Below are 23,511 nucleotides of genomic sequence, written 5' to 3'. Positions count from 1 at the left end.
AGGTCTGTGGTTTCCTGGATCTTTTTTTTTTCTTTTTGAAGATGGAAACTACTTCAGTTCTTTTCCAGTCCTCTGATAATTCCCCAGTGCTCCAGGATCTTTGAAAGATATAGTTCAGTTGTTCTGAGATCACATCTGCCAGTTACTTCAGAACTCTGGGGTGTAATCCATCTGGTCCTGGTGATTTGATTTCGTCTAGGGTGGACATGTGCTTGAAGGCCTAGACACGCCAGAGGCATGTTTGTTGCGGTTTTTTTGTCCCTTTGGATGCATGCTTCACATATGTATGTGTCTTGGGGGGGGCTACAGGCCTGTTCAATGTCTGATGACAGATCCGACTCAGCCATGTTATAAAGCTGATTGGTCAGATGGTAAAGGCCAGGAAGAAAATTGAATGATGCTGGAAAGGCAATCCAAATGGCAGGAGTATTATTTTTTATTATTAGTATTATTAGTATTTTTTTAAGGAGATGGGGGGAGGGGAGGGTGCAAATCAAAGATGTCCTCAGCGCAACCCACAATTAATACCCCCAACAGGCGATTGCTGTGTACTACAGCAGATATGCCAGGCAATTGTCAAATGGCTGGTTGACAGCAGAAATTCCAGTCACGAAATGGTCGTGGATGAATCACCGGCATACAAGGCGTAGGAGTAAAAGATTACCCTTAAAGCGCCGCTTCGCTAGTTGCCCCCAAAAATGGCACAGGAACTCACTCCGTTCCTCCGTGCCGATGTGGCTCAATGAGTCCTTTGAAGTTAGGCGCGGGAAAGGCAAAAGCCCTCAGTGCCTCCGCGGTCGGCCATTTATCTTCAAAATGGCACGAGTGGGAAAACCGTTCTCCAGCGCCTCTGCGGTTGAGCTGAAGCACGCGAGCACTAAGAAGTGCTTCGCTGCTTCAGTGCAGCGAAGCCGGTAATAAATATCACAGAGTATGCCTTGTATGTTGCTGCCTATTTTAACTTACATTCCTCATCAGATTTTTATGGTATTGTTTTTGATAGGTTGGATTGTTTTTTCCTTTTGTGTAAAGGAGGAGTTTTGTGCAAAAAACAAGTTAAGCAGTTCTGCTTTCTCCCCGCTGCTTGTCACCTTCTTGCCACATTCTCCCATTAATGGATCAATCGTTTCCTTGACTTTTTTCTTGTTTTTTACATGTTGAAAGAAGCTTTTTTGTTATTTTTGACTTTTGTCATAAGCCTTAGTTCATTTTAAGCATTTACTTTCCACACGTCATCTTTGCAGGCATGGGCTCTTTGTTGATAATCTGATTTAGTTATGTCCCTTTTTTTCTTTAAATTTATTAGAGTTCTTTATGCAGCCATGCTAGTTTCTTTTGAGAGCTGTTATTTTTCTTCTTCATTGATATTGTGTTAGACTGGGCTTTTATAATCTCACTTTTCAAAGTTTCCCAAGCTTCTTGGATTGTTTTCCCCTTGAGCATTCTCATCCATGGAATTCTTCCCAAGCTCTCTTTAATTTTATTGAAATTAGCTCTCTTAAATCCCAAGACTCTAGTTTGACTTTGTTCTATTATTTGTGCTTGCATATTATGTTGAATTTCAATATTGCATGATCATTTCCCTACCCCCACCCCAAGGTTCCTGTAGCTTCAACACCTATCATTTCATCTCTGTTATTAAGAACTAAATCCAATATGGCTGATTCCCTAGTTCCCTTCTCTGCTTTTTGGGAGACAAAGATGTCTGCTAGGTTTGTCAGGAGCCTGTTTGATCTTCCACTTAGTGCAGAGTTTGTCTCCCAGTTGATGTCAGGGAAGTAAAGTCCCCCATTACTATTGTGATGTGCTTCCTACATACAGTACCTTAGTTAAGTGACTAATAAAAAAATTATCTCTTTCCTCTGTTTGGTTGGGTGGCCTGTAGTATGGCAATGCATTTTTTATATTGACGTAATATGCATTCAAGACAGTTTTTATCATTGTTGTGCTCTATTTCTGTAGAGATATAGTTATTTCTTATATATAATACAACTCCACCTCCTCTTTTATTTGGTCTGTTTCTTTTAAATAATTTAAATCCCTCTAGCTTTCTATTCCATTTCAAGTAAACCATTTTATTGAGTTATAAAGTATTATAAAATACAAAATATAAAGTAAATAGAAAAGCAGTGGGGTGGGGGAAAGGGGAAAGAGAAGTGAGGAAAGATAAGAAAGAAAAAGAAGCATTGACTTCTCTCTGTTACAGTAAAATAAGGCATTAACATCAAATCACAACTTTTTGCTTTTTCATATTATGAACAATCCATTTCTATAAAAATCTATCAATCTACTTGGTAAAACCCAAAATTCCATTTGTGGGTTTCATCCCACCAAGTTTCCATAATGGAAACAATAACCAATACTGTTGTCTTTTAATTCCCCTTTATAACCAATTATTTGATCTCACAATTTACTTCCCCAAACAGGTCTCATAATCACTGATCCACTGATGTTCAGAGAACTATAAAGTAAATAAATCAACATACAACAGATGACTTGTGGGAGGATGGGGAGAAATAGAACAAATTTTCCCAACATATTTAACATCTTTTTTGCTCCCCCCACAATCTGTTTGTTGCTCAGCTACTGTGATATTTCTTGTGTACGGAAGCATGATTCTCTGCTCTTCAAATACTGGGTTATAACAATGCCATTTGTTTAGGTTTGACCTTGTAAATCAAGTGATTTCAAGTAATATAGTAAATCAACTATATATGTAAGATGACCAGAAGCAACCACAATATTATGAGAAAAAAGGGGCTACTTTAATGATTCAACAATACAGCTTTGTATGTACTTCTGCTTGTTGTGAACCATCTCTTTCAACAGAAATACATAGCCCTGCTATATACCGTGTTTCCCCGAAAATAAGACCCTGTCTTATATTTTTTTGAACCCTGAAATAGGCGCTTGGCCTTATTGCCATGTGCTCAAAAGTCCAATTGGGCTTATTATCAGCGGATGTCTTATTTTGGGGAAAACAGGCCATTAGTACTTTTCTAGCTACTCACCGGTAGATTAGATTTAGATTTAGATTTTATTGAACTTTTATACCGCTCTTCTCCCAAAGGACTCAGGGCGGCGTACAGCCATATTAAAACACATATAAACCACAAAATTTAAGAACAATTTTAAAACAAATATATAAAATTTGGCCCACGAAATTAAAAACTAACAAACACCCAATTTAAAAATTCCTATTAGGCCAGCCCGGCTTGTTGGAATAAGAGTGTCTTCAGGGCGCGGCGAAAGGTACGCAGGTCGGGGATCATACGAACCTCTAGGGGCAGCTCATTCCAGAGGGCTGGTGCCCCCACAGAGAAGGCTCTCCCCCTGGGTATCGCCAGTCGACACTGTTTGGCTGACGGCACCCTGAGGAGCCCCTCTCTGTGGGAGCATATTGGCTGGTGGGAGGCTATCGGTGGCAGAAGGCGATCTCGTATATACCCCGGTCCTAAGCCATGGAGCGCTTTAAAGGTGGTAACCAACACCTTGAATCGCACCAAGAAGCACTGGTTCCCCATCGGGAACCAGTGCAGCTTGCGCAGGAGAGGTGTTACATGGGTGCACCATGTCGCCCCCCCCCCCCACATAATCACCCATACGGCCGCATTCTGGACCAGTTGGAGCCTCCGAGTAATTAGCATTTTATTATCTTACCTACACAATTGATCTAACATCACTTGTTCTACCACAGCTTGTTTTTTCCTTTCTGCTGCTACTTCTTCCTGCAAAGTAACCATTGAATAAAAATGCCATTTAAATACTTTCAACAGTATTGCTACAAGTGTAATAAACCACAGGATTAAGCACTCTTAACAAGAAGCAGTGAGGAATGTTGTTTTAAAAACAAAACAGATATAAAACACTACCTTGTTATAAGGTTTTACAAATAATTAATGCAGAATCTTAATCTAGGAAAAAACCCATCATTTTTATTGAATTGGGCAGATTTCATCAAAAGGAAATGCTAAAAATAATATTAATTTTGTTTCAAATTGGAGTCAGACATAATAATTTATCCTAAACTGTAACTAAAGTAAAATTTACTCATTGTGTAGTTGTTAAAAAGCTGTACCAGGAAACTCAGATTCTAGTCTACCCACATACACAGAAACCTTCTGGAGGACTTTGAGAGTAGTTTTCTCTGAAAACCACCTCACAAACCTTTTTTAAGAGAAATAAGATATAGCACTATGCACACTGCCTTGCTTTCCTAAATGAAAGGGGGAAGATAAATTTAATAAATAAAGAAATATTTCTTAGTATCTATTCAGCCATCAAACCATGCATGAACATGCTGACATGAAACTGGTTCTATGCCATCTTTTTTTTTTAATTTTTAATTTTATTTTAATACAAACAATCCATCTTCCATTAAACAGTGTGTTGTATGGGTACAAATGTCTTGTGCAATAACAATTAAAATTTACAGCTATATTCATTATTTATTTATTATTAATATTAATATACATTGCATGTCTAATACTGTAACAATTCTTTTCTTAACTTATTTCTATAAGCCATCTTGATACATATTAAACTCAGAGTTTCAAATTGTTTAAATAATGTTTTGTTTAAATTCTTAATGGAAAATAAAAATAGTAAGAACTGAAAATAGTTTCAATAGCAGTACCATTTCATTTATTTGCATCCCACATTTATTAATTTTAAAATAACTCAAGCAGACAAATATCTAATATATCTTCCTAATTTCCCTACAACAACAATCCTTTGAGGTGGGTTGGGTGAGAGAGAAAGTGACTGGCCCAAAGTCACCCACCTGGCTTTCATGGTTAAAATGGTACTAGAACAGATAATATTCCATTTTCTAGCCTGGAGCCTTAAACAGTAGACCAGACTGGCTCCATTTCATCTGTGCACAATAAAAAATCATTATTAAGTACTTAAGCTAGAAGGGCACTATACCAAGTTATATTGGGTTAATTTTATTTATTTACATTGCTTAGCTATAACAATATATGCTAATTTTCTAGCACTTTAATTTAGCCTACTAAACTTACAACATCAAATTTTCTTATACTATGCTGCATAGTATATGGTTTGTTTGTATAACCTTGCTGTAAAAGGGCTTTTTCATCAAGAACTGTGAATTCATCCAGTCTTTGTTTTTCTGGTTGTAAATCCTATATGGGAATAAAACATAATATTTGGATGAAATTGGTGATTCCAGTGAGTGTTATCACTACTATTTATTTCATTTTAATTCCTTGCTGCTAAAATGTGCGCAGGAAGTAACCTAAACATATTTCCTATATCTAACTTTTTCCTATCTAACCCTTGAATTTTTGAGAAATTCAAAAGAATATAAATACTGAAACATTGAGACATTCATAAATCTTGCATACAGCAGCTGTTTCTATTAAAATAAATAGAAACCCATTATGCAAAACATATTAAAGTTATCTCTGACCTTAAAGGAATTACTACAACCACATGGAATCAGCGTAGCACACAAGCCAACTAAAGCCCTTCAAAACATTCCAAGCAAACCAAATGACCCAATAGCCCCATAAGAAATAATCTACAATATACAGTGTATTAACTGTAGCAACCACTATGTAAGACAAACAGGCAGAAGACTGGCATAACATATCCATGAACACCAACTAGCAGTCAGAAGACATGCTGAAAACTTTTTAATTTCATAAGATGTGGTTTCAACTGGGAAACTGTGACCATCCTAGAAGACCAAGCCAAGTCCTTATCAGTGCAAACTCAAAAATCACCAAGGGCAAAAATGAAAACAGCAAATTAACCAGGCAACTATATCCAAATTAAAATGCAAAGAAATGGAACATGGAACTATAAAACAAAGGGGGAAATACAATGAGCTTCAAAGGGAAAAAATGTAGTTGAATAGGTAGATGTTGGAAAAAGCAGAATTTGGGGGTGGGGGGTGGGGAAAGACTTAACTCCTACATTAGTCCAAAACAAAAATCTATTCACTGTCTTCTAGATTGTTCTTATTATACCTTATGCACTACACTTGCTTTAGTGAAGCTAATCTCCCTACAGTATTTTAGATACAGTTATTATACTGGGGTAATATATGTATGTTACCTTTTTTTCAGCTATCTTGCCTGGAAGTTCATGAAACAGATTATTATTTATTTTCTTTTTTGAAGCTCTCTGAGAATACTGCTTATAACCCTCTTTCATTTCTGTTTCATATTGCTGATACTTCAGCTTGTATATGTCTTTTGGGAGTGGCAGATTTTCTGGTATTGTTTTTTGCTCCTTTGAAGAAAGCTATAAATAAATAATCAGAACAGTAATAATGGTATAGTATCTGAATCAATTAAACATAACATTTAAATATTTATCAATTGTCATTGTTTATCAACTCAAGATTGTTCAGATTTGCACAGATGCTAGATGTAATTGCAAATCTAAAGCAAAAAATATTGAAAATATAAAGTTACATTTTTTACTAATAGGATTTGTTTCAGAGTAGAACAAATATGCATGTATCATCACCATCATTACAAAAAAAGTCCATAATTGTTATTTTAAAACATGATTCGTTTACTTCTTAAATTATTTACCTCAATTTTCTTCATGTCAGGTCTCCTTGCTATCTATACAGTAAAAAGGGAAGAAAATATATATTTACAGTACTCTCTTCTTTAAAAATTCATTATTTAAACTAATTAACAAAATGTGATATGTTTTAATAATGAAGAAAAAAATCAGAATATCTTATTTATTTATTTATTTATTTATTTATTTATTTATTTATTTATTTATTATATTTCTATACCGCCTTTCTCCCGTAGGACTCAAGGTGGTGTACAGTCAAGAAAAATATAGACACACAAACATCATAAAATTGCTAATTAAAATTATTACTTAGTTTGGTCAATTAAATAAAATCCAGAATTAGATAACATTTAAAAAATCATTCACATGTTCGTATGTTTAGCCCCGCCTGTTGGAACATCAGGGTCTTGAGGGCACGGCGGAAAGCACGGAGATCAGGGATATTCCGTATCTCCGGGGGCAGTTCATTCCAAAGGGTTGGAGCCCCCACAGAGAAGGCCCTCCCCCTGGGAGTCGCCAGTCGACATAATTTGACTGACGGTACCCTGAGTAGTCCCTCCCTGTGAGAATGAACTGGTCGGTGGGAGGCTATTGGTGGCAAAAGACGGTCTCGTAGGTACCCAGGTCCTAAGCCATGGAGCGCTTTAAAGGTGATAACTAACACCTTGAATCGCACCCGGAAGACCACAGGGAGCCAGTGCAGCTCGCGTAGGAGAGGTGTTACATGGGCGTAACGAGCTGCACCCATAATCACCCGCGCAGCTACGTTCTGGACCAGTTGGACCTTCCGGGTGCTTTTCAAGTGGAGCCCCATGTAGAGAGCATTACAGTAGTCCATACGGGAGGTAACTAGGGCATGAGTGACCGTGCACAAGGCGTCCCGATCCAGAAAGGGACACAACTGGTGGATCAGGCGAACCTGATAAAAGGCACCCCTGGCCACGGCCGTCAAATGATCTTCTAAAGATAACCATGAATCCAGGAGGACACCCAAGTTGCGGGCCCTCTTTGTGGGGAGCAAGATCTCATCCCCTATTGTCAGTGATGGTACCAGCTGACTATACCGGGACGCCGGAAGCCACAGCCACTCGGTCTTGGAGGGGTTGAGTCTGAGCTTGTTTCTCCCCATCCAGATCCGCACGGCCTCCAGGCAACGGGACATCACAGCAAGGGCATCATTGGGGTGGTCTGGGGTGGAGATGTATAGTTGTGTATCATCAGCATACTGATGAACACTCACCCCGAAACCACGGATGATCTCGCCTAGCGGTTTTACATAAATGTTGAACAGAAGGGGTGAGAGGACTGACCCTTGCGGCACCCCACAAATAAGGTGCCTCGAGGTCGACCTCTGCCCCTCTGCCAACACAAACTGCGAACGGTCAGAGAGGAAGGAGGAGAACCACCGAAGCACGGTGCCCCCTATTCCTAACCCCTCCAGCCGGTGCAGTAAGATACCATGGTCGATGGTATCAAAAGCCGCTGAGAGATCTAATAGGACCAGGATAGAGGAGCAACCTCTGTCCTGAGCCCTCCAGAGATCATCCACCAATGCGACCAATGCCGTTTCCGTGCTGTATCGTGACCTGAAGCCCGACTGGAACGGATCCAGATAGACAACTTCATCCAGGTATCGGGGTAGTTGTCGTGCCACCACACTCTCAACAACCTTCGCAACAAAGCGAAGATTGGAGACTGGACGATAATTTGATAATATAGCCGGTCCAGGGAAGGCTTCTTGAGGAGGGCTTCACAACCGCCTCTTTCAAGGCAGCGGGAAAGATACCCTCACTCAGAGAAGCATTTATAATCCCCTGGAGCCAGCCTCGTGTAACCTCCCGGGAGGCCAGTACCAACCAGGAGGGACACGGGTCCAATAAACATGTGGCAGCGTTAAGCTTGCCCAGAATCCTGTCCACATCCTCAGGAGCCACAGAGTCAAACTCTTCCCAGATAACGCTCTCAAGACCTGCCCCCGTCTCCTCCCCTGGATCTACCCAATCGGAGTCCAGGCCTTCCCGAATCTGAGCGACTTTATCATGCAGGAATTGTACAAAATCCTCAGCTTGACCCTTTAAGGGATCTTCCCGTACCCCCACCTGAAGTAGGGAGCGGGTCACCCTAAACAGCGCAGCTGGGTGGTTCTCTGCAGATGCAATAAGAGCGGAGAAGTAGCTAGACTTCGCCGCTCTTATCGCCACTAGGTAGGTCTTAATATAAGATCTCACCTGTGTTCGGTCAGATTCAGATCGGCTTGTCCTCCAATCGTTCTCCAGGCGTCTTTTCCGACGCTTCATCTCTCTCAGCTCCTCGGAAAACCAAGGAGCTAGACGAGATCGGCATCGGGTCAGAGGCCGCAAAGGCACGACGCGGTCCAAGGCCCCAGTAGCCGCCCTGTCCCAGGTGACCACCAGGTCCTCAGTCGAGTTGTGAGCCAGAGTCTCAGGAAATGGCCCAAGCTCCATCAGGAACCTTTCGGATTCCATCAGGCGCCTGGGACGGAACCATTTGGTTGGTTCCGTCTTCCTGCGGTGGGTGGAAGTGACTTGAAAGTCCATGTGAAGGAGAGAATGATCAGACCATGACAAGGGCTTGATGTCTATATCCCCTATTCTTAGATCATTCAGCCACTGATCAGAGACAAAAATCAAGTCCAGAGTGTGATTCCCCAAGTGGGTGGGGCCTTGAACTACCTGGATCAGGTCCATGGCCGTCATGGAAGCCATGAACTCCCGAGCCGTCTCCGACATCTCACCAGCGGATGGCAGGTTAAAATCCCCCATAATAATAAGTCTGGAGGTTTCCACCGCCACCCCGGCTATAATGTCGAGCAGCTCAGGCAGGACCGCTGTTACGTGGCAGGGAGCCAGGTACGCAATCAGTAGGCCCATCTGAATCCCCCGACCCCACTTCACAAGGAGGGACTCACATCCGGCTATCTGAGGAACAGTGGCCTCCCTCGGGCAAAGACTTTCTCTAATGATTGCTGCCACTCCCCCACCCCTTCCCTGAGTCCTTGGCTGATGGAATGCACGGAAACCTGGCGGGCACATTTCCACAAGGGGAACTCCTCCCTCCTGCCTAACCAGGTCTCTGTAATCCCTGCCAGGTCAGCACCCCCCTCTAAAATAAGATCATGAATGAGGGGGGCTTTATTTACCACTGACCTGGCATTACATAACATCAGCCGTAGACCCAGGGTCTGAGACTCTGAACAACCCGGGAAACGAGCAGTGCTTTGGGGGTCGGAGTGGGCAATCGCTCGTAAACAACGAGTGCGCACTCCCAAAACATAATATGGCCCCCTGCAGCCGTCATATCTGCCCCTCCCACTTACTATACTAATGCCCATCGCTTCATCCCCCTGCATTCTTGTCAGATTTCTGTCCCCATCCTCCCCACCATAATTATCAGACCCATTACCCCTTTCAGTGGATTTATGGATCCCCCCAGATCCATTCCCACAATCCCTCCCAGAACCCCTTAAAATAGAACTTAAAGATTTATCTAAAAAACCCCAAAGCCGTCGGTTTTTTGCAAACCACCTCTCAGGGTTCCAAAACCCGTCCTCAAGGGCGGCCCTTGATAACTGAGAGGGCCAGACATGCGAGAGGGGGGAATCTCGCAGTGCAAGGAGCTCCGCAGTTGAATACATCAAAGATAGGAGCGAGTTGAAGGAGATGAAGGATCATTTTCTTCTAAGAGTGTTAGAGATGGTTAAGACAGGTAATTTAAAATAAGGGAGGAAATAGATGTAAAAGGGAGACCAGTATGTTACAAATGTCAATACATCGGAACATCATCGCCCTCTCACGACGATGGGAAGTCTTGTGGTTGTAGTAAGTCCATCCGAAGGAGGTGGGGGTAGAGGTCTCAAAGGGTCGTCCTCTCACAGCGACCAAACCATTTGAAACAAACAAAGAGAAGGTGGTCTATCTCCCCATAATCCAAGACTCTCGATGTCTGTATCTCCTCCAGTCCTGATACCAGCGATGGCCGAGGATTAGATCAAAAAAGTAAGGCAGAGCCACTGGACAAAGTATTTAGGGTTAAATAATCAGGGTAATCTTGGGGAATAGGTGGTAAATAAAGCTGCAGATCGATCTAAGATTGCAAGTTAACGCTGAGTGGTCGTAATAGATCTACATCTGATAAAGGAGAGAGGGACAGTTGAGGGGGAGAGTAAGTCATCATCTCCAGTTTGTAATCCTCAGTCCTTATCCATCACCTTGCTCAGGCTACTTAGTTCAATTAGTTTAATAAGTCCTCAGAGTTTCAAGAAAGAGGAGTGCAACAGATCCCTAGAGGTTGAAGGGATCCTAACATTTATAGCCTTTGCAGCATTGCCCTCTCCTCTATTAACAACGAGGGCTTCCTTGCAGCCTCCTGGTGTTGCTGTCGCCATCGCTGCCATTAGCGCCATTCCCCTCGCCATTGTGGTAACCCCCCTTGCCATAGACATCATCGCCGCCGTGTTGCTACATGCAGCGCCTATTAGCCCAGGCATCATTATCAACCCCCTATCCGGAGTCGCTGTTGCCACCGTCTCGCCAACCATTTCATCAGCTGTATTAGACTCAGTGGTTGACCCGGTCGTGACAGCCTGGCTTTGATGTTGACATCTTAAATCCAGTATTAGCAACATTAATTAGAAATCCTATATTTGTATTTAAAAGCAAGTCCTATTATACAGGGAAAAGTACTTCTAGATAAGAATAACAGAACTATAGCGCAAAATACAATTCTAACATGCTAGTTGTGATTCAGAACTAAGCAGGTAGCAAGGTTTCCATTTTTAAATTCTGGTGTCAAAATCTAGTAATCTAGGAGAAGGAAGTTGTGAACCATTTTCATTCTGCCTGTTCACCCAGATATATTATCATAATAAATGGGTCTTTCAAATAATGGCCTCTATTAACCATGTTTGTAAGAGGCTTGATACTTTTTATGGCAGAGTTTCAAAACAGGATTCTAAAAGTGAATAATATAATACATCCATAACATAAATAAAACTCCATACTGGATCAAGATATGGATGGGGACATATGTAGAACAATAACTAAATCATACTATCCAAAATATTATTTTAAAATCAAGGTTTTTTTTAAAAAAAAAAATCAGTATATTTCAGTTATTTTCTCTAATAAAAATGCCAAAGAATGGTAACTGGTATTTCAAAATAAACAAATTAGATACTCCAATACACAAAATGCTTATACAACTGTCATTATGACTCAAAAATTTGAAGCTTAAGAGCACCAAATCTATCCTATTTAACTTAAGGTCATGACAGATCCCACAGCTTCAATGGAATCAATCACTTTTTCTCACAATATTTTCTAATTTTTACTATCTTATCTGCTTAGGAATTCTGAAGAAGTTAAATTATTATGCATTATTCTGTGATCATGTAACTCTGTTGAATATTATCTTTTCTTAAAAAATGCTAATAATTTTAATTACACTGATTCAGTTAAGTTTCATACATTTAGATGAGATTCGTTTCTGGAAGAGTTATGCTTGAAAATACTTCCTTCAATAAGTCAACTTACCTGTTCTATGTTATGATATTGTGCATGAGTACTTTGTAATTGAGTGCCCCTCCTAAAAGATGAAGACAGACTTGGAGGGACAGTGTGAGGTCTCACAGCATTGTACAGTGAGCCATTATCTCCATCCTAAAATATAAGAAAGTATTTATTTAACTGTAATCAAATAAACTGGACTTTCTTAGTTTTTTCTTGAAAATGTTTTGCTTCTCATCCAAGAAGCTTCTTCAGTTCTGAAGGTTCTTGGATGAGAAGCAAAACATTTTCAAGAAAAAACTAAGAAAGTCCACTTGCCTTTTGAAAAGCACCTTTGGGACAACAGTGACATGGACTGAGAATCTCCACAGACATGTAATCAAATCAACTTGTCTAAAAAATTCAGAAAGTTCAGATTATTGAGATGATGGAAACACATCCTAGTAACCCGGCACCAGTACAGATAGGCAAATAACTTAAGGAATTTTCTTGCTCAGATTTGCTACTCATCAGTATTATTTTTATGTGTAAATAATTTAATAACAAATCAGACATATATAATGGACACCAGATAATTGTATCTAATTAACTCTGAAATTAAATAATTATTTGGGTTTTCTTTGTTTTTAATTCCCTTTACTTTGAGTTAAAACCAAGACAAAAGCTAGGAGGTATATTATGGGTTTGTATGCCAGGTTGAATATATACACAGATAACTAAAATGCCACATACAGGTAGTCCTTGAGTTACAAAATTCATTTAGTGACCGTTCTAAAAAGTGACTTTGCAGAATCTTCATGGTCACATAATCAAAATTCAGACACTTGACAATTGACTCATATTTATGATTGTTGCAGTGTCCTGGGTCATGCGGTCACCTTCTATAACCTTCAATATCAATGGGGAAGCCAATAGTCACTTAACAAGCATGTTACTAACTTAACAACTGCAGTGATTTATGTAACAGTTGTGGCAAGAAAAGTCATAAAATGAGCAAAACTCACTTAACAAATGTCTCACTTAAGCAACAGAAATGTTAAGCTCAATTGTGGTCGTACGTTGAGGAATACCTGTATAAAGAATATCTTAGAAATGATCGGAAAATGTTAAATAATTAATAATGTACTAAATGTATATGCTGCCTATTGTAGTCCATATAAATTCGATTAATATTTGAACTATGGGTTTTGTAGTACTGTTGCACTGCCAAACTCATACCCAGTTTCCCCCAAAATAAGACATCCCCTGATAATAACGCAACCACATGTTTATTGGACCCGTGCTCCTCCTGGCTGGTACTGGCCACCCGGGAGGTAACACAAGGCTGGCTCCAGAGGATTATAAATGCTTCTCTGAGTGAGGGTTTCTTGCCTCCCGCCTTGAAAGAGGCGGTGATGAGGCCCCTCCTCAAGAAGCCTTCTCTGGACCCGGCCATTTTGGCAAACTACCGTCCGGTCTCCAACCTTCGCTTTGTTGCGAAGGTTGTGGAGAGTGTGGTTGCGCGACAGCTCCCACAGTACCTGGATGAAACCGTCTATCTAGATCCGTGCCAGTCCGGCTTCAGGCCTGGGTACAGCACGGAGACGGCATTGGTCGCATTGGTGGATGATCTCTGGAGGGCTCGGGACAGGGGTTGTTCCTCTGTTCTGGTCGTTAGACCTATCAGCGGCTTTTGATACCATTGACCATGGTATCATGCTGCGCCGGCTGGAGGGATTGGGGGTGGGAGGCACCGTGTTGCGGTGGTTCTCCTCCTATCTCTCTGACCGGTCGCAGTCTGTGTTGGCAGGGGGGCAGAGGTCGACCTCGAGGCGCCTTGCTTGCGGGGTGCCGCAAGGGTCGGTCCTCTCGCCGCTCCTGTTCAACATTTATGTGAAGCCGCTGGGTGAGATCATGCGTGGTTTTGGGGTGCGATGCCATCTGTACGCTGATGACACTCAGCTGTACATCTCCACCCCAGACCTCCCCAATGATGCCCTCGAAGTGATGTCCTGGTGTCTGGAAGCCATGCGGGTCTGGATGGGGAGGAACAGGCTTCGGCTCAACCCTTCCAAGACAGAGTGGCTGTGGATGCCGGCGTCCCGGTATAGCCAGCTGGTGCCATTGCTGGCTATTGGGGGCGAGTCACTGACCCCCACAGAGGGGGCTCGCAACTTGGGTGTCCTCCTGGACACACGGCTGTCTTTAGAAGAGCACATGACGGCCGTGGCCAGGGGGGCTTTTTATCAGGCTCGCCTGATACGCCAGTTGCGCCCCTTTCTGGATCGGGACTCCTTGTGCACAGTCACTCATGCCTTGGTCACGTCACGCCTAGACTACTGCAACGCTCTCTACATGGGGCTCCCCCTGAGGAGCACCCGGAGGCTCCAGCTGGTGCAGAATGCGGCCGTGCGGGTGATTATGGGAGCAACGTGGTGCTCCCACGTAACACCTCTCCTGTGCAAGCTGCATTGGCTCCCGGTGGTCTTCCGGGTGCGCTTTAAGGTGTTGGTTCTCATCTTTAAAGCGCTCCATGGCTTAGGGCCAGGGTATTTGCGAGACCGCCTGCTGCTACCGATAACCTCCCACCGGTCAATACGCTCTCACAGAGAGGGCCTCCTCAGGGTGCCGTCGGTCAGGCAATGTCGGCTGGCGGCCCCCAGGGGGAGAGCCTTCTCTGTGGGGGCACCCGCCCTGTGGAATGAGCTGCCTCCTGGAATACGATTGATCCTGGACCTCTGGACCTTCCGTAAAGCCCTGAAGACGTTTTTATTCCACCAAGCTGGCCTAGCCTAAATGGTTTTTAAATTGGGATTTTAAATTTTATGGATTTGGGGTTTTAAACTGGGAAGCTAGTGATTTAATTCTTTTTAATTATCTTAACTTTTGTATTTGTATGTTTTTTAATTTTGGCTGTTCACCGCCCTGAGTCCCTTCTGGGAGAAGGGCGGTATACAAAATAAATAAATAAATAAATAAATAAATAAATAAATAAATAAATAAATAAATAATTAATAAGCCCAATCAGGCTTTTGAATGTATGGCAATAAGGGCAAGTGCTTATTTCAGGGTTCAAAAAAATATAAGACAGGATCTTATTTTCGGGGAAACACGGTATGTTTACCTTCTTTAATTTAGTTTACATTTTGATCATAACTTGGAATGCTAACGTTTTCCCTTAGCAACCAACTTGCTGAAAACTAACTGCAAAATAAGAACTTTCTCAGGCTGAATAACAAAAGGCTTTTTTCTTCAACTGAGCATGTTAAGAAGTTTCAATTTAGCTGAAATTGTATTTTTTCACAATGAACTCTATGGGACTCATAACGTGTTTTCCCATGCTAATGTTTTACTTTTTTAATACTTTAATACAATGCTCTTTTCTATTGCTATGCTCACATATTATTGGATACTTTAATTTCTATGATGTAACTGGACAGATTATTATTTCTGAACCAATCAACTTTTACTTAGAAGTTATTTGTTGTGCTAACTATAAAAAGTAAATATAAGCTAGCTTTCAAGGTCCTCCTTTTCATAGGGGGAGTCCTCTTTATCAGAGTACTCTAAAACTTTTAAATGATCCTCTGACTTGGTTGCTTATTAGAGAAAGTAAGCCAAGGTAGAACCTACAGCAAGATTTGGCCATCACTATGAAATTAGGGTGAAAACAAGCAGTCATGGTAGTACAATTGCCAATTGGCCTAAATTAGGCCTTATTATACTTAGCAATTATTTTTCCATACTCTGGATAAATCTAATCTTAATATCCAAATTGCCATTATTGACAGTTGCTTTATTCTCAGAATGCAGAGTACTTACTATACACTTGTCTTACATTGTTAACTTACATTTTGTAAGTTAACAACAAGATGATAAAATAAAATGAGTTTTTCGCTTATTAATTGACCAACTGATAAATATAGCTGCAGATGAACTTCTTTTAAAAAACTGATATAAATCCAGGAAAATTAGCAAATGAAAAGCAAATAAAAGCTAAGGTAGATCATGAGAACTGTTTTCATTTCTGTTCCAGTATTTGCATTCTAACAACTGTCACATTTAGTATTTGCATATTTTTAATAATTTCCAAAAAAAACCAAATAGCTATTACCTCATCTTCTGAATCGCCCAACTTTCCCAAGTCAAGACATGGCACCCTATGGAGAATTAGAAATTTAAAATTATAATACTTCCCTGATTTTTAGATGTCACGCATCTTTTTCCTTCAAAGTAAGGTTGCTGATTTTTAAAAATGGATTAAAGAAAAAAAGCAGACCACTTTTTTTAGGAAGCAAACAAAATAGTAGAGATTTTTTTAAAAAAATTCCATTAAAAATCAGCAAGTCAAAATCATCCATTTCTATTATTTCTCACAATTAATTGCTTGATAGCAGAAAGATTGTTTATTATCATACAAACATCTTTTATTTATATCATTTGAATACAAAAAATATCCATCTCACATGCAAGTTCTTTCTGAACTTAATTAAGAAAGAAACATATAGAATACAATTAATTTGTAACATTAGATAGATCCATGTGAAGCAGACTGAGAGATTACCAATTAATGGCAATTTTAAAATCGAGAATTACTAATGTATAATATTAATTAGAAATCAACTCTAGTATTCTACCTTTGCAATTTTCCTAAATTCTCTAGCACAGAATTTGAAAGATGTCAATACCTGATGCAAAAATCAACAGGAACAATATACTCCTATATTGCATTCAAAAAACTCTTAGTCCCACCCAAAACTTTCCCAAAAATCTTTAAGTATATTTCCGATAAATATATTTACGTAGGTTTGTGCAAAATTTTTACATATAGGCAAATATATTTATAAACTTTCCATACAAAACCTTAAAATAATAGTATTTTATTCTATAAAACTAAACATTATATACTCTGTTGCTCCTAACATTGAGCATTATTTCTTAATCTAGGAACATTAATGATCTATATTGCAAAATAAGTAAAATAATAATTATTATTAAATTATTATTTTTTTGCTGCCCATCTCACTATAGGGCTACTCTAGATTGTTTACAACAATAAAAAATGAAGAAATAAAAAGGAATTTAAACAAACCAAAAGTAAAATAAGAAAACAATAAAATAAACCAAGAAAAAAAATATATGACTAGCTAAAAATAGATGGGCAAGTAAGAATACTGTGTATATGCTGCTTTGTTACCAGAAGATGAGATATAAAAGTAAAAATACATTTGAGGAATTCTAATATTAATCACTTTTACTTTTCAGACAATTGTATCTAGACAGCCATAGAACTTCATGCATTCAGAAGCAAAGGAATGCCAATTTTTGCTAATCTCCCTTTGAAATCTACTTTAAATTAATATTAGCAAATGAACAATGTGACATTAGATTAAAAATACTGAAATTTCAGTGTCAGCTTAAGCATTTTAAAACACAGAATTTTCAGCCACTGAAACCTTTAATGAAACTATACAATTTCTGAATCTGACATTACCACTTACCATTCAGCAATTCCATCAGTGAAATATTTGACAAGATTTATAAAGCATAATTATGATTTTATATCAGAATATAGGACACTTCCTTTTTTTTTGCGCTATCAGCTGTCTGCCAAACAAAATGTGACATTCCTATATCAGCAACATTTTAAGGGAAAAAAGTGTTTCTTGAACTGTTTGATTTGTTTCATATTAGTATTCTTATACTATCATATTTGCATAGAATTTTTTTAAAAAGGGAAATACTTACTCTGCTGGTCGAGGACCATGGCTTAATCTTGTGTTTGGTCTCCAACCCTGAAAAAAGAGTACAAAGCTTTTGCTTATTTGTTTGTTTGTTTTCATGTTCCTCACACTCAATGAAAGTGTGAACATAAATAAGAATCAATTATTAAAAGAAACAAAGAAATACAATAAGAATAATAAATTTACTATATAGTAGTTTAATTCAGGGGAAATCCAAGGGAATGGAAGCTAGGATTTTAAAAGAGTTTTGGTCAATTCTGTGGTACTTTATGGAGTAACAAGTTTATCTATAGAAAGTTTATTTATTTATTTATTTCAAACATTTACATAAACACCCATCTTATACCAAACTCTGATGGATTCTTTTTAAATAGCTAAATAAAAATTAAGATTATTTATTTTGTTCTGAAATATGGTATCCAGAGCCCTGGCAGGTAACATAAATATCCATTGGATAGGGTAACCTTCCTCCTCCTTTTACTACTTCTTGGTATTTTCTTACATATTGGAGATAATATATAAATATTATAATATATATGTTTCTTTCCAATTATTTGGGGGAAAACATATCAACTTGTCTTTTTAAGCAGATAGTTGAACAAGTACATTGGCTTGCTATTTGAAAGAGTAAATTAATGCTATTCTATAGTTCTATAGAATAACTTTCTTACAGGAAGATGCTCTATTTTACCATTCCAATCAGAAATCTTAAAACAGAAAAATGTTTCTTACATAATCTGTTGAAACATCACTAGGGCCATTTCACACAAAAAAATAACTTGTTTAATGAAACACTGGCTTTCCTATAACAGAAGCAAGAAATAGATGGCAAGACAGAAACTTCAATTAAATTACTGCAGATTATATTATATAAACTATATAGATTATATAAACTATAACTGGTATGCCCTAAGGATGCAGATACAGTACAACAAAATAGTAGCTATTGGAAAACGATTATATATCTAAAAGAAACAGAATAGTTATAAAAATGGAGAAATGTAATTTTAGATCTAAACCAATGTTTGGGAATATGAATCTTTTTTGCTTTCACTTTGCAAATATCTTTCATTTTCTCCACTTTCCTAATATTTAACTGGAAGAACAGATCTATGACGTGCTCTTCAGAAAGATGTCTAAAACAACTCCAGGTCTGTTTTTTCTGAAATATTACTCAACATTTCCAATTTAAAAATTACACATTATTCCTCTAGCTAACAAAAATAATCTCTAAATTATTTTATTCATTTAGAAAAATTATGTAGCTGTCCATCTTATGCAACATAACCCTGGATGGCCTATAAACAAAATAAACAACAGCAAAACATTCTAAAATAAACCTAGCATAGCAACTTCCAGGGCCCAAATAATATATTCCTCCACACATCAACAGTCAACTTCATTGGGCTTCACCCTCACTCTACCCCAATGTTTGAGCTCTTCAAGGCCCCTGAAGGACTAGGAGAGGGGTTCTTGACAGATCTCAGTGGGAAGGTATTCTATAGAGCAGAGTCTGCTACAGAGAAGGTGCACTTCCTAGATCTCACTAAATGGAAACATTTAAGGGAAGGAACTTGGAGTATCCCCACTTTACCTAAATGAATGAAATGAGAAGATACTGTCAGTCACAGAACTTAGGCAGGGTTGCTGCTAAACTACAGGGGGGAAGATCCCAATTGATCCCTTGGCCCAATCTCACACAGTCTCATATCTGGCTATGTCTGAAGCAGCACTCCTAGTCACTCCTACCTCAGTGCCCTACCTCAGTGCCATGCTCCAAACCAGGACACACTTTGTTTATTAGAAAGGGAACTCTCACATACACACAAAACCAGGTTTCACTTATGTACAGCCTTGTTTCTCTAGTTAATAGATACATATACGTTTCTGATCACAAGGTATAGTGATTTTGTGTGTGTGCGTGTATGTATGTGTTTTTCAAAATGAACATTCATTTTTAAATTTTGTAAAGTTAATTTTAAATGTACCTGAGAGGTCAGTAAAACTTGTCTTTTTGGAGATGCAGCAATTCCTTTAACCTCCAAGTCCATCTGAACTGTTTATAACTTAAAATGGAGCTGAAAAGTAAAATTATAAAGTTGACTGGAGAGGGATGATCAGATGCTATTAGAAGGGTTTCAACAAAATAAAAGAGGTATTTCTTTCACTTTAAATATATTTTCTATTGAACTGTTGAATAGTTCTTCTATTGAAGAACTATTCAATTGAACTTCTATTGAACTTCTATTGAAATTCTGTTCAAAAGCATTGAGCAGAATTTATTACAACGAACAATTTCAATGAATGTCATTTTCCAATCTCATCACAAGAAGCTTGCTACCGTAATTTAAACCAATCTTGCATACCAGTGGCCCTAAAGATAAGTATTTGAAAAATAATATATTACAAGGTTTGCTCTTAAAGTCATACAATAAAATACTTACAGGTACAATATCTACAGAAAATTGACAATTCAATCAGAGATACATGATCATACTAATTCAAATATTATTTCAATTTTAGAAAAGACTACAGTATCTGCAGCCACCATATGGTACTAGAGAAAGATGTGGCTCCTTTAAAGAAAACCAGGCAGATGCTATGTTCACACCTAGGTATGTTGAAAACTCCTCTTTAAAGATTGTAGACATAATAAGCAACAATATTCATATTTTTACCTAAGCAGATATATGTGTGTGGATGGTAGGAAAAGGTAAAGGAAAAGGTAGTATAGAGAACAAATACAAAGGTACTGTGTAGAGTTTTCCCAAGATTCATTTTGCAGAGTGCTTGTTTCAAAAGAGGAACAGGCAGAACTGATCAGCTGCCTGCAGAGAGGAGGCATAGGAGAGGCAGTTTGGTGTAATGATTAATGCGCTGGCCTATAAACCAGAAGACTGGGTGACTTTGATCCAATCACTCTCTCTCTCTCACAACTAAACTCACCTCACAGAGTTGTTGTGGGGAAAATAGGAGGGGGAAGGAATATTATGTTCCCTGCCTTGAGTTATTTAAAAATAATTAATATCCGACTTGCACCAAAACTTCAAATCAGAAGCCGGCCGGAAAAAGCAAGCAGTAAGCTCTACCCCTTAGAGGAACTGCTGGAAGTATCCATATTTTCTCAGTCAAAATAGAATAGAACAGAAACCTGTTGCCTGGAGAACAGGCTAGGTCAGCTAGGAAATTAACTGATTTCCTAGCGAACTAAAAAAACACTGAGGCTTTCTCGGATAGGGACAAAGCTCGATTTCCCTGCACCAGGTCAATTACCTATCAGGCAAAATGCCTTGCACGCCGAAAACACGCTCTGTGTCCAGAGGCAGACGCTTCCTTCTTACACGAGTTGACCCAGCTTGTTTCTGTAAAATAACTCTTAACAGCCGCACAAAGTCAGGAGAGCGAAGGGCGAAATAGGCATCTCCAGCTGTTTTCACCTTACAGCTAGAATGAGGCGCTTGCAGGGTTGTTTGTTTTGTTTTGTTTTTAATGGCAGAATATTCGACCTGCGTCTCATTGCCCTTGCTGGTTGACGCGCGCGCGCGCACAGCCATGGTTGCCAAGGTTCCCAGTAAACAGGTCGAAACGCTTTTTTTTTTCCTCCGCGTCACGCTTTGAAAATTAGAAAGTGATCTCTAAACCGGGAAAGAACGCGAGTGACCGACCCTTCTCTTTTCCCACCTGCGTTTTTCTCGCTCTGTCCCCAGCTCTCGCTCCTGCCGTCCTTTTTTCGTGTCTCCCCACGGAGAGTCTGATGCGCGCTCCCTAACCGGGTTTTCCTTTTCCTGATTTCCGTCTGGTATTGTTTAGGAAGAGCCTGTTTACTCCGATGTACGTTTCTCCCAGGTTCTGCTGCTCCCGGTAATTACGAAAATCATTGAAGGGAAGCAGATTATGAGAATTATTCTACACCGGTGTTTGTTAATCCGTAAAGATTCTGTTTTATGAGTTGGTCTGGATCTTTTTTACAATTCGTTCATCTTTTAACAATTGGCCGTTGTCTGGGACCTCAGTGTGGCAAATGAATAATTCTGGACAGACCCAGCTTTCTCATCCTTTCTCTATTTTGTATAAATAATTTTATTAAAAGAAGATTGTACAATGTTTTTAAAAACTACACATAGAAATATAAAAATATTATAAAAGAAAATTAAAAGTAAAGAACCCCCCCCCAAAAAACATAAAAGCAGCAAATTCTGATCTACTTTGCAGCAGTTAAGCAAACTACAGACACATAGAAATATAAAATTATTATAAAAGAAAATTAAAAGTAAAGAACAAACCCCACCCCAAGAAAATATAAAAGCAGCAAATTCTGATCTACTTTGCAGCAGTTAAGCAATTACCATCTTCTTCACCCTCTCATATTGCACATCAGTTCCCTTCTTTCCATAAACAAACCTTTTAAACAAATCCCAAAATCAGTTCATTTTTATCCTTTTTCAGCAAAAAGATTTTCAGTGTTTTATAAAAAATAGTTGTACTTTCTTTCCTCATTCTTTACCCAGTTTCTCCAAAGGGTAGCAAGCTCACAATAAATGCCAAATATGCTGCATCAAATACAGATTTTCATTTGTTTTTGATTGCAGAAATCACATTGTTACATGGACTATTGCCAGTAATTGAAAACAATCCTCCACAACCTGAAGTTCTTTATGTATATGGTTTCGGAATTCCAGAATTCTCAGCAAAGCCTATTAATTTATGACCAAATTGGTGTGAACTCTTATCAACTACCGTGTTTCCCCAAAAATAAGCCCGTCTTATATTTTTTTGAACCCTGAAATAAGCGCTTATTATCAGGGGATGTCTTATTTTGGGGGAAACAGGGTATATACATTTTCTCCACGACAGATCTCTTAATTTGTACCTAACCCATTCCTTTAGGGCTTCACATTTTCACACATTGCCACCATAACCGAGTTCATTCGCTTGACTGCTGGTCATCCTCTTCTCTTTCCACCTTTCCCAGCATTAGAGCTTTATTCAGAAAGATAGGTTTTTCTAGGTGTCCAAAGTAGGATAATCTGATCCTGGCTATTTGTTCATACTGCTTAAAAATCCTGACAGCTAAAGTCTATTCATTGGGAGACAATTCATACTGGCAAAAGCAGCCCTAAATTGACTTACTGTATCTTTAGTTCTTAATCTTAGAAAGACTGTAGAAGAGAAATAATCCATTCCAAATTGATACAAAATCATTCTGACTGATGTACAATACTCTGACTTGTCTACCTTATGCAACCCATAATTTGATTTATGCAATTAAAAACAGTTTATATACCACAGAATGGGGCTTGGCTATATTTATTATCATTTTCAAGAGCAGCTGGAAGATACAACATATTTTTAAAGAACTATAGTACTGTCTTATCAATTTACTAGATATTACTAGCAAACTCCATGTCAGATTTTATACTAGAAACTGTTGGAGGGGAGAATATTTTAGCAGTTGTATAGGCAGGCCAATCCACTCTCATCTGGGCTTTAAACTTTATTATATAATAAAAAATATGTTGCCAGTGTTAACTTTCAATAAAGGACAAAATATCTCATTACCTAAAATTAAATTTTTCATTGTAAGACAAACCCCTCTAACATTGTGGTAGCTATTGAATTTCCTGGCAAAGGCGCTGTTAACAAATTACTCTGTTATATTCTCCAGAGTCACTGCTGCCTTATTTTATAATAATAACCAT

At 38.9% G+C, this 23,511-nt stretch overlaps 1 protein-coding gene and 1 long non-coding RNA gene across 4 annotated transcripts in view; one reads left to right on the top strand and one right to left on the bottom strand.

The window, feature by feature from the left end:
- CAPS2 (calcyphosine 2) overlaps nt 1–21,651 on the bottom strand; it is a 39,633-nt gene extending 17,982 nt beyond the window's left edge. The window contains exons 1-9 of one of the 3 annotated variants that reach the window (XM_034403556.3): nt 21,494–21,651; nt 19,801–19,890; nt 17,817–17,863; nt 16,183–16,228; nt 12,117–12,242; nt 6,570–6,602; nt 6,085–6,273; nt 5,025–5,147; nt 3,661–3,728 (exon numbers count right to left, since the gene is read on the bottom strand). In XM_034403556.3, coding sequence (XP_034259447.2) covers nt 3,661–3,728; nt 5,025–5,147; nt 6,085–6,273; nt 6,570–6,602; nt 12,117–12,242; nt 16,183–16,228; nt 17,817–17,863; nt 19,801–19,863 — 695 coding nt within the window. In that variant the 5' untranslated portion in view covers nt 19,864–19,890; nt 21,494–21,651. Of the gene's footprint in view, nt 1–3,660; nt 3,729–5,024; nt 5,148–6,084; nt 6,274–6,569; nt 6,603–12,116; nt 12,243–16,182; nt 16,229–17,816; nt 17,864–19,800; nt 19,891–21,085; nt 21,362–21,493 lie in introns of those variants that run through there. The other 2 variants (XM_034403555.2, XM_034403558.3) reach the window with 2 other exon arrangements.
- The window catches only part of LOC132712603 (uncharacterized), a 39,272-nt gene extending 17,212 nt beyond the window's left edge, over nt 1–22,060 (top strand). The window contains exon 3 of the long non-coding RNA XR_009623248.2: nt 20,336–22,060. This is a non-coding gene — a long non-coding RNA (uncharacterized LOC132712603). The remainder of the gene's footprint in view (nt 1–20,335) is intronic.
- Nucleotides 22,061–23,511: the final 1,451 nt, after the last annotated feature.

The sequence above is a fragment of the Pantherophis guttatus genome, chromosome 7 (genome assembly GCF_059756535.1).
Source record: "Pantherophis guttatus breed Tessera chromosome 7, ASM5975653v1, whole genome shotgun sequence".
NCBI lineage: Eukaryota > Metazoa > Chordata > Lepidosauria > Squamata > Colubridae > Pantherophis > Pantherophis guttatus.
Note: the sequence above shows the minus strand (reverse complement) of the source record. Positions and strands in the feature narration are given on the sequence as shown.